The sequence below is a fragment of the Mus caroli genome, unplaced genomic scaffold (assembly GCF_978045245.1).
Source record: "Mus caroli unplaced genomic scaffold, Mus_caroli_1 scaffold_4, whole genome shotgun sequence".
Taxonomy (NCBI): Eukaryota; Metazoa; Chordata; class Mammalia; order Rodentia; family Muridae; genus Mus; species Mus caroli.
Window position 1 is genome coordinate 154,638,860 of NW_028227259.1, and position 15,464 is coordinate 154,654,323.

At 42.9% G+C, this 15,464-nt stretch overlaps 1 protein-coding gene across 6 annotated transcripts in view; it reads left to right on the forward strand.

The window, feature by feature from the left end:
* Fry (FRY microtubule binding protein) overlaps positions 1 to 8,678 on the forward strand; it is a 382,592-nt gene extending 373,914 nt beyond the window's left edge. For 3 of the 6 annotated variants that reach the window (XM_085837475.1, XM_085837472.1, XM_085837473.1), the window contains 4 exons: positions 105 to 122; positions 2,179 to 2,289; positions 6,621 to 6,823; positions 7,096 to 8,677. In XM_085837475.1, coding sequence (XP_085693601.1) covers positions 105 to 122; positions 2,179 to 2,289; positions 6,621 to 6,823; positions 7,096 to 7,354 — 591 coding nt within the window. In that variant the 3' untranslated portion in view covers positions 7,355 to 8,677. Of the gene's footprint in view, positions 1 to 104; positions 123 to 2,178; positions 2,290 to 6,620; positions 6,824 to 7,095 lie in introns of all 6 variants that reach the window. The other 3 variants (XM_085837470.1, XM_085837474.1, XM_085837469.1) reach the window with 2 other exon arrangements.
* The last annotated feature ends 6,786 nt before the right edge of the window (positions 8,679 to 15,464 follow it).

Below are 15,464 nucleotides of genomic sequence, written 5' to 3' on the forward strand. Positions count from 1 at the left end.
TACAGCTCTGCTCCTGGAAGAGGGCTGTGCTCTCTGTTGCATGCCACACTGACCCTATACTTTCTTTCCTTTCCTTTGTCTCCTGCACCATGCTTGCTGCGTAGCAAATGGAATCTCTTGCAGTAAGTTAACTTTCTTTCATATTCTTTGTCCACTGAGGCACGGACCCATGACAAGCCTTATTTTTACTGTTAGCCATTGTATCTTTCAGCATGGTTTCCCTTTTTGGTTTAATTTTCTTTTCTTTGGTAGATTGAGACATGGCAGCTTATCTGTAGCCTTCTGAACTGTTTTCTCTCCCAAATAGAAACCTACCTTGCTATGAATGCTCATTGTCTCAATGGAAATTTTTAAACAACAAATACCACCATTTGGCATTTAGGAAAGTCAAGAGTTTTCATGGCGAGGTTTCACCCTAAATTTGGAAGAAAAACATTTTTTTAACACTTTTTAAAGTTAATTCGCAAGATAGTTACATTCCATACCAGATTTTAAAAGGTTCCCATTTACAGAGAGAGAGAGAGAGAGATTAACTTATCATAAGGAATTTTACATTTAAACCAAAGACCTAGCCAGATTCAACTTCTTCACTCTAAAGCTATTTGCCAGTATTTGGGGAATGGGGGAACAAAAAAGTCTAAACAGGATTGGTTTTCTCTTAGAAGGAGGGAAGAGTTGGGGGAAGGGGGAGGCTTCATTCAGCATAGTCTTATATATGTATATAGATATATAGATACAGTTAGCATCAATTTTAGTAACTTAAAAATCAGTATCGAGTCAAGCGGTGGTAGCACATGCATTTAATCCCAGCACTCTGGAGGCAGAGGCCCGTGGTTCTCTGTGAGTTCGAGGCCAGCCTGGTCTGCAGAGTGAATCCCAGGACAGCCAGAGATACACAGAGAAACCCTGTCTTCAAAAACAAAAGCCAAAACAAAAAATCAAAATCAAAGGACATCAGTGATAGCAACAGAATATACTCCATAAAACTGAAAATTCTGACACCAGATTTAGGGGAAACTGTTTTTGTTTGTTTGTTAAGATGTATTTATTTATTTTATGTATGTGAGTACACTGTTGCTGTACAGATGGTTGTGAGCCTTCATGTGGTTGCTGGGAATTGAATTTTTAGGACCTCTGCTCACCCCGGTCAACCCAGCAAGCCCTGCTTGCTTTGGCCCAAAGATTGGTTTATTATTATAGTAAGTACACTGTAGCTGTCTTCAGACACACCAGAAGAGGCATCAAATCTCATTATGGGTGGTTGTAAGCCACCATGTGGTTGCTGGGATTTGAACTCAGGACCTTCGGAAGTGCAGTCAGTGCTCTTACCCGCTGAGTCATCTCACCGGCCCAGGAAATCATTTTAATTTGCCTCTATGTTCAGCTCTGAGCTGAGCTCTCTATAGCCCCTGAGCACAGGTCCCATTTACCCTGGCTTCCCGTAACCTCTTCCAAACCTAACAGTGGAGTCTTGGCACATCTGATTTATAGCAGATGTTCCTCTCAATGGAGAATACTGAGCCCTGATCTCCAATGTGCCAAAGGCTCTCCCTGTTATGCCCCATCGGATCTGAGAGCTAGCCCACTGTTGATATAAGGCAGGCTGCATAGAATGCTGTGAACCTTGGTAGTGGAATGACTTGGGATTTCTTTCTCATCTATTTCAGACTGTGTGGCTTGTACTTCTGCAGACCTCAGGAGTGGCTGCCCCCTCAATGCATTCCAGACTTACACAGTCATTTCCCAAGTAACACCTAGAGCTAGTTTAGTATTTTGCCCATTGGCTCTTCCTTTAATGAAAAGGATTCTTGGCTGTTTAAAAGCAGCTTGTAGCTTATAAAAAGAAAATCAACACAAACACTCAGGGATAATTTATAGGTATATACATATATATATATATACTGCATATACAACTGAAATGTGGTTCCCCCCCATTCCTTTTTATAACCCATCCTAATTAGTCATTCAGTATCATATAAAAAAACAACATTCTGTATTGTACTGTGACCATCTCGCTGATACTACTGAGTGGGTTTGGGTTCGTTTTATTTGGAATGGAAACAAAGAAGCAATCTGCCGGTTCACTCCTCACAGCTTTGCAGGTTGAGCTTTAACAGCTGTTTCTCCTTCCCGTGTGCCCTCCCCACCCCCACCCCCACCCCCACCCCCACCCCGTAGCAACTGGAGCTGTGTCAGAGGCTGTACAAACTGCATTTCCAGCTGCTCCTGCTCTATCAATCCTATTGCAAGCTCATCGGCCAGGTGCATGAAGTGAGCTCCGTGCCTGAGGTGAGTCCCCGAACCACTTAGTGGTTTCCTTATTGGTTTGGTTTTGTTTTTTCTGTCCTCCACCCTACTCATAATGGTACAAATCAGGTCCCTCTTTGTTTGGTGTTGCTGGAAATATTAAAAAAAAAAAAAAAATCCCGCATGTTCCCGTGCTTGCGCCTCTGCCCCAGCGATCTGGCCAGACATGCACTGGCAGGCAATGGCCGACCTGTTTTTACCTTGTAGAGGCTCTGACTCAGAACTCCACAGTCTCTCCACCCAACTCGCCAAGTTCCCACCCATGGGCAGGTTGCTACCATGCCAATCCCAGGCTTCAGATCCCCCACGACCTTTGTGGTACACATCTGGAAGACCCACACTTTGCCGCAGTACCTTTTGCTCTTGAACCCAGATGAGCCACCATGTGAAGGAAAACACCACACGAACTTAGTTCAGAAACAATGGTAACTTAATCTCTGGGAGCAATAACTAAAACCTAATCCTATAAGCCTTATTAAAATCTGATTCCTCCAGTGGCGAATCCTTGTAGATTCGCCATGATACTGGGAAACTCCAGCAGCTACATCTTACCCCTCTGCTGTCCCCATTGCAAAAAGGACCTAACTCTCTCCTGCTTCCTCTCTTCCTCCATCCAACCCAGAAGTCCCGCCTACTCCCTCAGTGATTGGCTCCTTTATTCATTAGGGGATTAGTTCACAAAAAGCCACCTGAGTACATGACTCATTCCTCATTCCAGACAGCCTCTCCTGGGAAAGCAAACAGCAGAGAGCCACCCACAACACGTCCCCCTTTCTGTTCTAATAAAAAGCAAAACCTTTCTCTCAATATAGAGCACAACTATTACCATTTTGTAATTTGTAAGGCATAAGATAGACCTAACACTCAGTCCATCAACTTTGTCATTAAGATGGAGCATTATCATCTATCCTAAATTAAAAGACTTATCATTCTACACCTGACTCATTTCCTGGCTTTAGATCATATGCCATCTGAAAACCATCTTCTCAAATCTGTTCTCTCAATATAAATAGCCTGGGTTGGCTATGAGACTATAAGTGGTTTTTAAACCCCATCAGAAATCTGAGAATGACCAACATTAACTGAAAATATATAGGAAGCCTAACACAGCTTCCAGAACTGAGACAAACTGTAGAGACAGCTGCCTACCTATACAATCCCAGGAAGTCAGGAAGATGGAGTATGTCTTCAGCCTTCTGGCCCAGGATCATCTGACAGACCCAGAGAAACAGGATATTAAGGACTAGCCTACTCTGTCTCAGAATCAAGCTGTCCTAAACTGTAATTTCGTCCTTTCTTTGGACAGTATTTTGTCTGTAGATGAAAAGAGGCAATTCTTGCATAATTGCTGTCTCACCACAACTGGAGTAATTCACAGATGCTCGGTTTCTTCTTTGAATCCAAGACAGGGAAAGCTGTCAGGAGCAGACTAGTCTCAACAGCAAGTGAATAAATAACACTAAATGTCACATTCTGTGGATTTCTGACGTTTTTGAAAACCAACTATCAATATAAAGTAATCTGGACTGTTCTCCGTTAACTACTGTCAACTATTTCTAATTACAGTCTCTGAAAACACCCTAACAATAAACTCAGAGCCATGAATTTGCTTTTTGGACCTTAACTCACAGGCTTCTATATATTTTGTACCAATGAAAACCTTGATTTTGCATCAAAATAAATTCTATACCAAAATAAGAAAGTATGATTTCAGCTTAGTAACAATTAAAAAGATTTCTACCAAATGAGATTATGGCTATGCAATCAATTTTAGCTATTCCTTCCTATTCCAATTATGACCATTTCTACATTCCCTAGAAAGACAATCTATAATAACCACCTCTAGCCCCAAAGCCCAGGGAACTGGGGTGACAACTCTTCATAACTTCTTCAAGCTGAATATGGGCATTGAGATATTTTGAATTGGTGGGGAGGGTTAGGGAAAATAGGGGACTTGTTTGCCTTAAGAAGGCCACAACAATGATGGATTTAGTCTCTGATGCCTGTGTCCTGACTGGATCTGGCTGAAAGTCCAAGACATCAGGAGTTCAAGCAGGTCAGTTCAGCATGTCTGATGATGAGACTCACCAAGGCTATATATTCTATAATATACAAATCTCAAAGCAAAATTTTAGTATCATCAAGATAACCTTTTTGTTTGATTCTCTGGAATCTACTTCAGGGGATCTCCCTCTATCAAATCTGATCCATATAACTCTGGAATGTGTAAACACCTTAATCACCTTTTCCAAAAACACAAAGACAAAATGTTTTTCCCAAATCAGCATATCCTTGAGCCCATAACCAGACAAACCTTTATTTTTACCTCTCTCCCAGAGGAATAATATAACCATGAAACTCAACATCACACCCATTTTGAAAATCAAAACAATCTAAAACAGATGAAGTAAACTAAGATACTGTATGTGCCTATACTAGGCCTTTCCTATCTTGCCAAGCACAAAAAGACACTCAAGATTCCTGTGGAGCCCATGTTAGCAGAATATGAACTTCCTATGGCTGGTTAAATTATATCATCTTTCCGTTTGGCCCTCTGCCCAGAGCCACAGACATATTTTATTAATACCTGTATAATCTCTGTTGAACTCTCTACCTGGAGCCACAGACATAGATAGTTAATACCTGTTCAAAGCAGGCATCACTGCACTCTCTACCCTGGAGTCAGTGACTAATATTCCCTATCCTAATTAAAATTAAAACAATCCAAAACAAATGAAGTAAACTAAAATACTGTATGTGCCTATACTTAGGCCTTTCCTATGTTGCCAAGAGGATATAAAATCCAATATTCCCATGGAGCCCATGTTAAACAGAATGTGAGTATCCTGCAAGACAAGTAAAGCAGTTTTATATCATCGTATGGTTCGGCTCTCTGCCTAGAGTAGTTGACTTGTTCAGCTCTCTGCCTGGGGCCACAGACATTTATTCTATTAATACCTGTTCACTGCCCTCTCTACTTGAAGTCAGTGACGAATTTTTCTCTATCCTAATTCTGAACCACAGGCGAAATTCTCCACGTGATTCAGACAAAATCCATATATAAATCTATCCTAAAAGCAAATAATTCCAACTTTATAAGCTCACAGTTCAATCAGTCTCTGCCCCACGAAGTAGGCAACTTCCATTCTACAGCTCTCTGACTGAGAGCAGCCAGTATTCCTCACAGCATGGAACCTCAGAATCTGCTATGTTTCAATTCCCCTCACTTGAGTCCATGTGACTCCTCTCAGAGCTACCCAGCTACTCACTTTAAAAAAGAAAGAAAGAGAGAGAGAGAGAGAGAGAGAGAGAGAGAGAGAGAGACTCTAACTCTCAGGCTAATAATCTTAAATTTCTAGTGGATTCTTACCCAACACGTTGGTTTGCCACCTATTGCAGCAAATATTTAAAAAGATTAAACCAGCACCTTCCCATGCTTGTGCCTCTGCCCCTGCAGTCTAACCGGCCATACACTGGCGGGCAATGGCCGACCTGTTTTCATCTCATGGAGATTCTGACTCAGAACTCCACAGTTTGGTTTTTTGGTTTTGGGTGCCCCCCACATACAATTATTATTTTGTTCAAGCACAAGTGAGAAAGAAATACATTTCTACTCTCGACTCTGAATGGTTTTCTAGAACAGGACCACAACTAAGATAGAGAGAGTGAGGTAGCCCCACATTTTGAGGGCAAACCCCCTTACCCCTGCAGTTACCCTGGATGTTACACATCACCCCGCTGGGTTTTGTCCTTGGCATGTAGCCTTTCACACTTGCTTATTGTGAGGTAAGAAAGAATGTCTTCAGGCTTTTGCTCCTGAATGTAAAATTAAAATCATTCGAGTGCACTGCTTCTAAACGGGCTCCAGTTTTCCTAGGACTGAAAGCAAAGGGATGGTAATGTGCACTGGGGAAGTGTGGAGAGTGTATACCTGACAGTGGTATGTATATGTATGTGTGTGTATATATATATATATATATATATATATATATATATATATATACATATATATATAATTTAATTTATAACCCAAGCCTTTATATTTTTCACACTTGCCAATGGGGTTTTGTTGTTGTTTTGTCTGTTCTGAGGCAAGGTCTCACTGGTAGCCCAGGCTAACCTCACTGGGTAGCCTAGGCTGGCCTCAAACCCTATTGATCCTACTGCCTCACTCTTCACTCTTCCAAGTGCTGGGATTCCAGGCGTGTACCACCATACCCAGCACCCTCATTTATACAGGTACTGAATCTCTGATAACCAGACCCTCATGACCAAACTTCTGTATCCAACTATATTACATTTGTTTCAAATAGCTGCTGAACATGTCCAGAGAACTGAGTGATCTGAAGAGGAACCTGAAAGAGGCCACTGCAGCCATCGCCACAGACCCACTGTACATCGAGGGGGCGTGGTCAGAACCAACCTTCACCTCCACGGAGGCTGCCATCCAGTCCATGCTGGAGTGCCTGAAGAACAATGAACTTGGCAAAGCCCTGAGGCAGATCAAAGAGTGCAGGTGGCTCCACTGTTCCTCCCAGGGGCGCTTGTGGGAAACACAGACTTAATCCTGCCCATTTAGTGGTTAGGGACCACTGTTCTTCCATAAGATCCAAGTTCAGGTCCCAACACTCACATGGCAGCTTCCATCAATCTGTGATTCCCGTTCCAGGGAATCCAGTGCCCCCTGCTGGCCGCTATGAGCACTGCACACATTTTTTTTAGACTAACCAAGACTCATCCTCCCAGCTCCATGCCTCTAAATCTTTGCTGTTCTTTCTTCCCCCACAGAAGCCTGTGGCCCAACGACATCTTTGGAAGCAGTTCTGACGATGAGGTCCAGACACTCCTGAATATTTATTTCCGTCACCAGACTCTGGGACAGACGGGTACTTATGCCCTGGTGGGGTCTAACCACAGCCTGACTGAAATCTGCACCAAGCTCATGGAGCTGAACATGGAGATCCGAGACATGATCCGCAGGGCCCAGAACTACCGGGTCCTCACAGCCTTCCTCCCAGACTCCAGTGTGTCCGGCACTAGTCTCTGACAGGAGCCTCCCGTCCCCCATGGCTTCTAAGCTTGCAGTGCTGCCATGCTGGGGCGACCTCCTTCAGTGTCTTCTCAGCCTTCGCAAGGCTTGGACAGACCATTCCCCTCTTCTTACCTGTAGGACTTTTTCTAAAGAAGATGACTCAACTTCCAATGTGTAGCAATACTGTCCAAACCGAGGCAGCCTAGGACCTCCTGAGACAGACAGACTCTACCCATCCTGATGTGTGGCTACCCTTCACCAAGCAAATGCAGCCAACCCACTCCTGGAGACATGACTTCCGTTGCATTACCAAAGCTGACCACACTGAAAGACTTAGTCCTTTCTAGAGACAGTTTTAGATTAACAAAAGTGCAATGTTTTTCTTCACATGAAAAAAATTTATATTCTAAAGCTTGTACATTCATTCCCCTTTTTTCACCTATTTTGCTTCCTTTGAGTTTTCTTTTCTTTTCTTTCTTTCTTTCTTTCTTTCTCTCTTTCTCGCTCTCTCTTTCTTCCTTCCATCCTTCCTCCTTTTTTTTTTTTGTGGGATGTGTTTGTTTGGTTTAGTGAGTTGCAAAAAGGGGGCAGGCAGAATGAAGCTGGCCACTGAAACCCTGTGAGATGGTCAAAAGCTGACAGCCTGTGTGCTTGAAAAGGGAATTGTAAATGAGTTACAATTTAGTATACACTGTATCTAAACCGAGGCTGCTAGAAAGTACCTTTCTGAAGTTGCTAGGCTACTGTTTCTGAAAACCCCTGATCTCTCTGTGCCGGGAGAGATCCAGATGGATTCTTTTTAAGGATCATGGCTGCTTTTTACAAAAAGGTTGCTTTAATAAGCATTATTTATACTATAGAAGAATGAGTGTCCGTTTGCATACCTTTGCCATTTTGTAGGAAAGCAAATTCTCCACAAAAGTCCCAAGTCGTTTCCAATGTCTGCATGCATCCCTTAATAGCCATTTGGATAGCCGGAAGTAGAGTCATAAAGGGAAGATATGAGTTGCCACCTTAAGAATGATGTCATATTTTATTTGTAATATATGTGCAAAGGGTCTTTCTAAAAAGTTCCTTCCTCAAACCCAACACTGTCGAGTGTTAGATGTGGGCATGTGATCTGTTGCACATCCAAAGCATATTCAGAGTTGATCTATGTAACTTATTCACTGTGTAAATACATTTAAAGTTTTTGTGATGTGATCTCAGTTGATAATTCTGTTCAGAATTGCTTTTAGATTACAAAAAGAGAAAAAAAAGACATGTTGATCATGGATTCTATTTCTAGTGAAATTAAAATATTTGCCTTTGATATTTGTATTTTTATATGTGAGTGTCACTATGACAACCTTGGGCAGACTATGTGCTTGTATTCTGTGAATGACTCACACTGGAGTTGTGCAGTGTATGGCCCCTGGATCCAGAGAGAAGTATAATCTCCTAGGAATTAGGTGCCAAAAGAAGGACGTGATGTTCCTTTATAGATAAACTCATCACTTTACATGTGTGTACACCTGAGTGTGTGGATGTGTGCCATGTTCATGCTGTAGCCTGGGGAGGCAAGAAGAAAGCATTGCAGTTATAAGTGGCTGTGGACACCACATGGATGCTGGAAATCAAACCATGGTCCTCTGTGAGAGAGCCAGTGCTCTTTTTTTTTCCAATTTTTTATTAGGTATTTTCTTCATTTACATTTAAAATGCTATCCCAGAAGTCCCCTATACCCTCCCCGCACCCGAGCCAGTGCTCTTAACTGCTGAACCATCTCCCCAGACCCGATCCCTTTTGTTATTTTTTTAAAGACTTATTATATGTAAGTACACTGAGCTGACTTTAGACACTCAGACCACATTATGGATGGTTGTGAGCCACCATGTGGTTGCTGGGATTTGAACTCAGGACCTTCGGAAGAGCAGCCAGTACTCTTAATCGCTGAAACAGCTCTCCAGCCCAATTTTATGATTTTTAATTCTGTGTGCATGTCTGTGCATGGGAATGCACACTTGAGTACAAACCAAGAGTCTGCTCCTCCTGGAGCCGGACTTCAGACACTTGTGAACTGCTTGAGGCAGCCACTATGACTTTAACTCAGGGCCTCAACAAGAACCATATGGCCGGGCAGTGGTGGCGCACGCCTTTAATCCCAGCACTTGGGAGGCAGAGGCAGGCAGATTTCTGAGTTCAAGGCCAGCCTGGTCTACAAAGTGAGCTCGAGGACGGCCAGGGCTACACAAAGAAACCCTGTCTCAAAAAAAAAAAAAAAAAAAAAAAAGAACCATATGGGTTCTAACCCCTGAGGGATCTCTTCAAACCCAAGACTGTAGCTTTCAATCATGTCTTATTGATCAAAGAGAAAAATCAACCTGTCATTCCTGTAATTATTACACACAAACAGAAACATATAAATGAATTTTATGACCATGATGCTTCCTTGACCACGAAAATGCCCTTCTAAAACAGTAAGAAGTTTCTCTGTTTTTGGTTTTGTTTTTTTGTTTTTGGGGTTTTGTTGTTTTGGGTTTTTTTTTTTGTTTGTTTTGTTTTTTGGCTTTTCAAGACAGGGTTTCTCACTCTTGACTGTCGAGTTCCATATTCTCACCTGAGAAAAGGTCCTAACATTTCCTACTTTACACAGCTGCTGTGATCCAAATGTGAGACGGCAGACTGAAATCTCAGCAGTTTTCAGGTGAAAACTAGGAGTCGTGAGTTCAAGGTCATCCTCAACTATATACTGACTTGGAAGCCAGCTGGAGCAATGCAAGGCCTTGTCTTTTTTTTTGAAATAGGGTTTCTCTGCGTAACTCTGGCTGTCCTGGAACTCACTCTGTAGACCAGGCTGGCCTCGAACTCAGAAATCCGCCTGCCTCTGCCTCCTGAGTGCTGGGTAAAAAGGCGTGTGCCAATACCACCTGGCTGGCCTTCACTTTAAATGGCTGTTGTACTAAGTTAAGTTGTTGTTGATTCAAAATATTTTGACAGTTAGGACAGAACATTTTAAACTGACCTCTGATTTCATGAGTCCTAAGTAGAACTTATAGTTATGGAATATCTTAAGATTAACAAAACCGGGCTGGTGAGATGACTCAGTGGGTAAGAGCATTGACTGCTCTTCCAAAGGTCCTGAGTTCAAATCCCAGCAACCACATGGTGGCCACAACCACCCGTAATGAGATCTGACACCCTATTCTGGCACCTCTGAAGACAGCTACAGTGTACCTGAGAGAGGGGAGTTGATCGGAGTGAGCAGAGGTTCTAAAAATTCAGTTCCCAACAACCACATGAAGACTCACAATCATCTGTACAGCTACAGTATACACACATACAGAAATAAATAAATCTTTAAAAAAAAAAAAAGATTAACAAAACCTCAGAACACACAGAAGAACATAACAGGGTATGTGGTCAGCTAGACTCTGCTCTGAGTTAAGCTATTTTACCTGCATCAATAACAATATGAAATGACTAGCACACATGGAAGAAAATGGCCACAGCTATGCTAGGGGAGCAGGCTGCAAGTCTCTTCTAGCTTCTTCAGACTTCTACACTTATGCCCACATGCACACACAGATATACATGTATATATATATATGATGAACACTAAAGCATTTTTAATACAAAGTTCAAATACACAAAGAATGAAACCAAGGGCAAAAAATATATGCAGTTTTATTATGGGTGCATATGTGTAGATCCACAGATACATGCATAGACAGCAATCCAGGCTTGTGGTGAAATCAGGTCATCTTGATGCTAAACAAGGAAATAAAAAACAAAAAAGATCATCAGGCTACTACAGGCAGTAATGACCCTGAGAAAATGGCAATTATATTATGCAAGGCTAGTCTGAAAGTATAAAATCACATATTCAACATAGCCTCACATGCAGGCTGGTCCTTTGAGGGCCACAGATTCCCTACAGAGAGAGAGCTGCTATCTCTATCAAGTAGGTGACAAGTTGGTAAGAACAAAGAGCTAGAGAAGGTGTTCTCAGCCAGCTTGAATTTAAGTTCAACTGTGGTTGAACCCATGATGGGAAACCAACATTGGACAATTTGAGGGGATCTTAGCTAAATGACTAGAACCACACATACAGTTAGAACAATGGCATCACAATGTAGCCACTGTACACACATTAGAAAGGTGAATGATGTTCCTTAGGAATTGAAGGTGTAGCCACACCCTCCAAAGGAAAATTCAGACTGAGTAGACTTTCTGAGTACTGCCACTGATTGCCCAGAAGTCTTTCTTAGCATTGATTCCAAATTTCCTTATTGTTTTTCATCCTTTTTCATCTTAACAGTGTATCATCTAGGGATTAAAGGATGGGGCTCCATTGGCAGGGTGCTTGCCTAGCCCTCTAGACTTAATCCACAGCACTGCCTAAGACTGGAAGATGCCTGGAATCCCATTTCTCAGAAATTGGGAGGGTCCAAATTTAAGACCACCCTTGACTATGTAATGGGTTCATGGCCAGCACAGGTTTGTCTAGGGACTATGTGTTGAGCCAGGGTCTCTGTGTAGCACTGGCTTTTCTGGAACTGGCTATGTGGACTAGGCTGGTTTAAAACTCAAAGAGCCTTCTGCCTCTGCCTTGATGCTGGGATTAAGGGCTGGCATTACCACACACAGGCTCAGTCTTGCTATGTATATATGGCATCTCCAAAATACACAAGCTGGACAGGGGTGGTACATGCCTTTAGCCTCAGTACTTGGAAGGCAGAAGCAGGTAGATCTCTGAGTTCAAGGCCAGCTTGGTCCACTGAGCATCCCAGGAAAGCCAGGGCTACACAAAGAAACCCTGTCTTAATAAACAACACCAACCAAACCAAAAAAAAAAATAAATAAATAAAAAAAGCATATCTTCAGACTTTTCTGTGGCATACAGAAAATAGTGAAGAAATCCTTTACTGTTAACAAAGGGCCCACAACAGGGATGCAGTCATGTACACCTTTAATCTCAGTACTTGGAAAAACAAACAGGATCTCTCTGAGAGTTCAAGGTCAGCCTAGTCTACATAGTGGGTTCCAGGATAGTCATGGCTTTGTTTAGACCCTGTCTCAAAACACAAAAATGAAAATAGGCCCTATGTGAACAATTCCATTTGAGTACTTATACCAAACTTCACTAAAAATACACGTGAGAACATCAATGTAACAAGAGAGTGGAAGCTGGCCATTATACACACGGTAAGTAAATTTAGCTGACAGTTTGAGATGCTAGGAATCCAGAGTTCATTGGTTTGGGCAGTGCATAACCTTGTTGGGAAGACTTACATTACTGTGTCTAGAGTCTCTTCTCCCTCCCTCTAGCAATACTACTAGGATTCTGTCATTAGGTCTCTAGTCTAAGATCTGAATAAATCATTTCCCAAAGGTCCTTTTCTAGACACCAGAGACTTACTGCCATTAGTGCAGATTAGAGGGAAAAAAAAATGCCTGCATTGAGTTCAGGGAACAAATCCCAGCATCCAACTCCCAGTTCTTACTGGCTCCTAAACTCATATCCTTCTCACAAACAAAAATCTCATTGAATAATCCTAAAGTCTTAATTTATCCCAGCCTAGGTTCATAAGGCTCATCTGAGATAGTTATCAACAATCTCTTCTAGTGGTGACCCTGGGTTATGGAAACAAGTTACACTCTTCTAAGATACAGGGTTCGACAGATGAAGGGATGGTCTAATTGTTAATGAACTCAAGGGGGAAGCAGAGCCAAGCCAATGGAGCCAACAACAACCCCAGCCCTCAAAGCTACCTTCTCTCCTGTGGGGCTTTGCTGGATGCCTCCCCTGCTTCAGTCTTCTCAGTCTGGGCTCTTCTTCTTGGGCTCGACATTCTCATCTCAGACCCGTTCCACAGATACTCCAACCGGAAGGCAGTCTTCTTCCTGGACTTACTGGGTGTCCCCTTCAGCCGTGGTGAAAGCCGGGACTCTGTACTTTTGTTCTCAGTGCCTTCACAAGCCCAGGCACAGCTGTGACACTGCAAATCCATGCTGCTTGGAAAGGCTGCATCTGGAGCCCCCGGAACCATGATTGAACTCAAGGATATCTTTACCAGCAAACTGGGGTCCCCAGGCAGCTTTTCAGATCTTTCCTGGGATTCCCTCGAGAAATCCTTCTCAGTGCCAGCATTCAACACAGGCAATCTCTGTTTATCAGCTTTAATCTCCTTGGCCTGGGCTTCTTCTGGAAAGTCTTTCCTCTTTCGATCCCGGTGGCTCCTCCTCTGCCTATGCCGCTCCATTTTCTTTTTAATAAGCTTTGTCTTCAAACGATCCCTTTGCTCTCTCATCTGACCATAAGCCACTAAGAGCAGCCAAGCAGCAGCCTGGGCAGTTTGCTGTTTGTCGATCTCCTCTGCTAGGTACTCTGGATTATCACTTGGAAGTTCAGACTTCCAACATGCCTCTGGACAGGGACACAAGGAAGCCAAACTCCTTGCCACAGGGAAGCAAGGATGGCTTCTACTCCAGTTCCCTAGAGAATTCTCCTCTCCATCACAAACCTCATCTGCACGATCTTCAGAGGACGCGTTCCCAGTGGCCTTCTGGGTCTCGGAGCCCTCGCAGCCCTCGCAGCCCTCGCCTGCACTGGAGGCTGATCTTACAGTAGCCTGCAGCTCCAGACTCTTCCTTCCTTTCCCTCTTAACCAGTCCCAAAAGGTCTGACACCTGGCCAGGAGCCGTGAAATGAAGAACATTTTACTTGAGAAAGTCAAAATGGAGTCTACTTAGCTCTTGTCGGTTTGAAGGCTGGAAATCCAAGAGCTGGTATAGAAGGTACGATCTCTGTCTGTGTCAATCTGTGTCTGTAAGTGTCAGTCTGTGTCTGTCTCTCTTATAAAGCCACCAGGCAAACAGAGGCCCCACCTTACCTTGCCTGCCTAATTGAATCTTATTATCCAAAGGCTTTCCCCTCTGCAGACAGACACATCCATCCTGTAAACAGTAACAAAAAACTGGGGCGTGTGGTGAGACTGTGGTGGCACACACCTTTAAGCCCACAGGACAGAGAGACCCTGTCTTTAAAAAAAATAAAAAAAATTGGCAGTCAGTACTTACACCCGCCTTCAATCCCCAGGACTCAGCAGGCCAAAGCAGGCAGATCTCTGTGAATTCAAAGCCTGCATGATCTCCAGAGTGGGTTCCAGGACAGCCAGGTCTACATAGAAAAACCCTCTCTCAAAAAACAAAAAACAAAAAACGCCGGGCAGTGGTGGTACACGACTTTAATCCCAGCACTTGGGAGGCAGAGGCAGGCAGATTTCTGAGTTCAAGGCCAGCCTGGTTTGCAAAGTGAGTTCCAGGATAGCCAGGACTATACAGAGAAACCCTGTCTCTAAAAAAAAAAAAAAAAAAAAAAACCAAACCAAACCAAAACAAACAAACAAAAAAACCCCAAAAACTCAAAAAACAAAAACAATAATTGAAAAATTAAACATTAAGCAAAAACCTGAGGATTTGTGACTGTCATGTTGCTCGGCAGGGGAAAGCATTTGCTGCCAAGCCTGAAATCCAGAGTTCAATCCCAAGGTTCCAGGTAGTAGAAGGAGAAGAGCCAGCTTCCAAAAGCTCTACCTTCCACAGAAATACTGTGACACACACATTAAACCACAAAGAGTCAAAGTAATACATGTAAAGCAGTTAAAAAAGCTTAGGATTGTGTTCCTCATTGGGACAGGCATTATATATAGTCAGCTCTATTGAAAATCTGTCCCACCACATAGAATGAAAATTAGTAACTCACTTACACATACTAACATTGTTACTCTATTTTTCTTTTTCTTTCTTTGTTGTGTTCTTTGAAACAATGTCTACACTGTATTCCTGATTGGCCTGGAACTTAACTAGTAGACCAGCCCGGATCAGACTCACAGAGATCCCCATGCAGGGATTAAAAGTTTTCCACCACACCTGCTCTCCATGCAGTAAATTTCCTCAGAGGTATATTTACAAAGAAAAGAAGAGGTGGAACATGGCCTAAGACACTTTAATCCCAGCACACATAAGACAAGGCAGAGACAGACAGATCTCTGTGAGTCCAAGGGCACTTGGCCTACATAGGGAGTTCCAGGATGGCCAGGTCTACATACATAGCAAGACCATGTCTATAAAACATGACAAT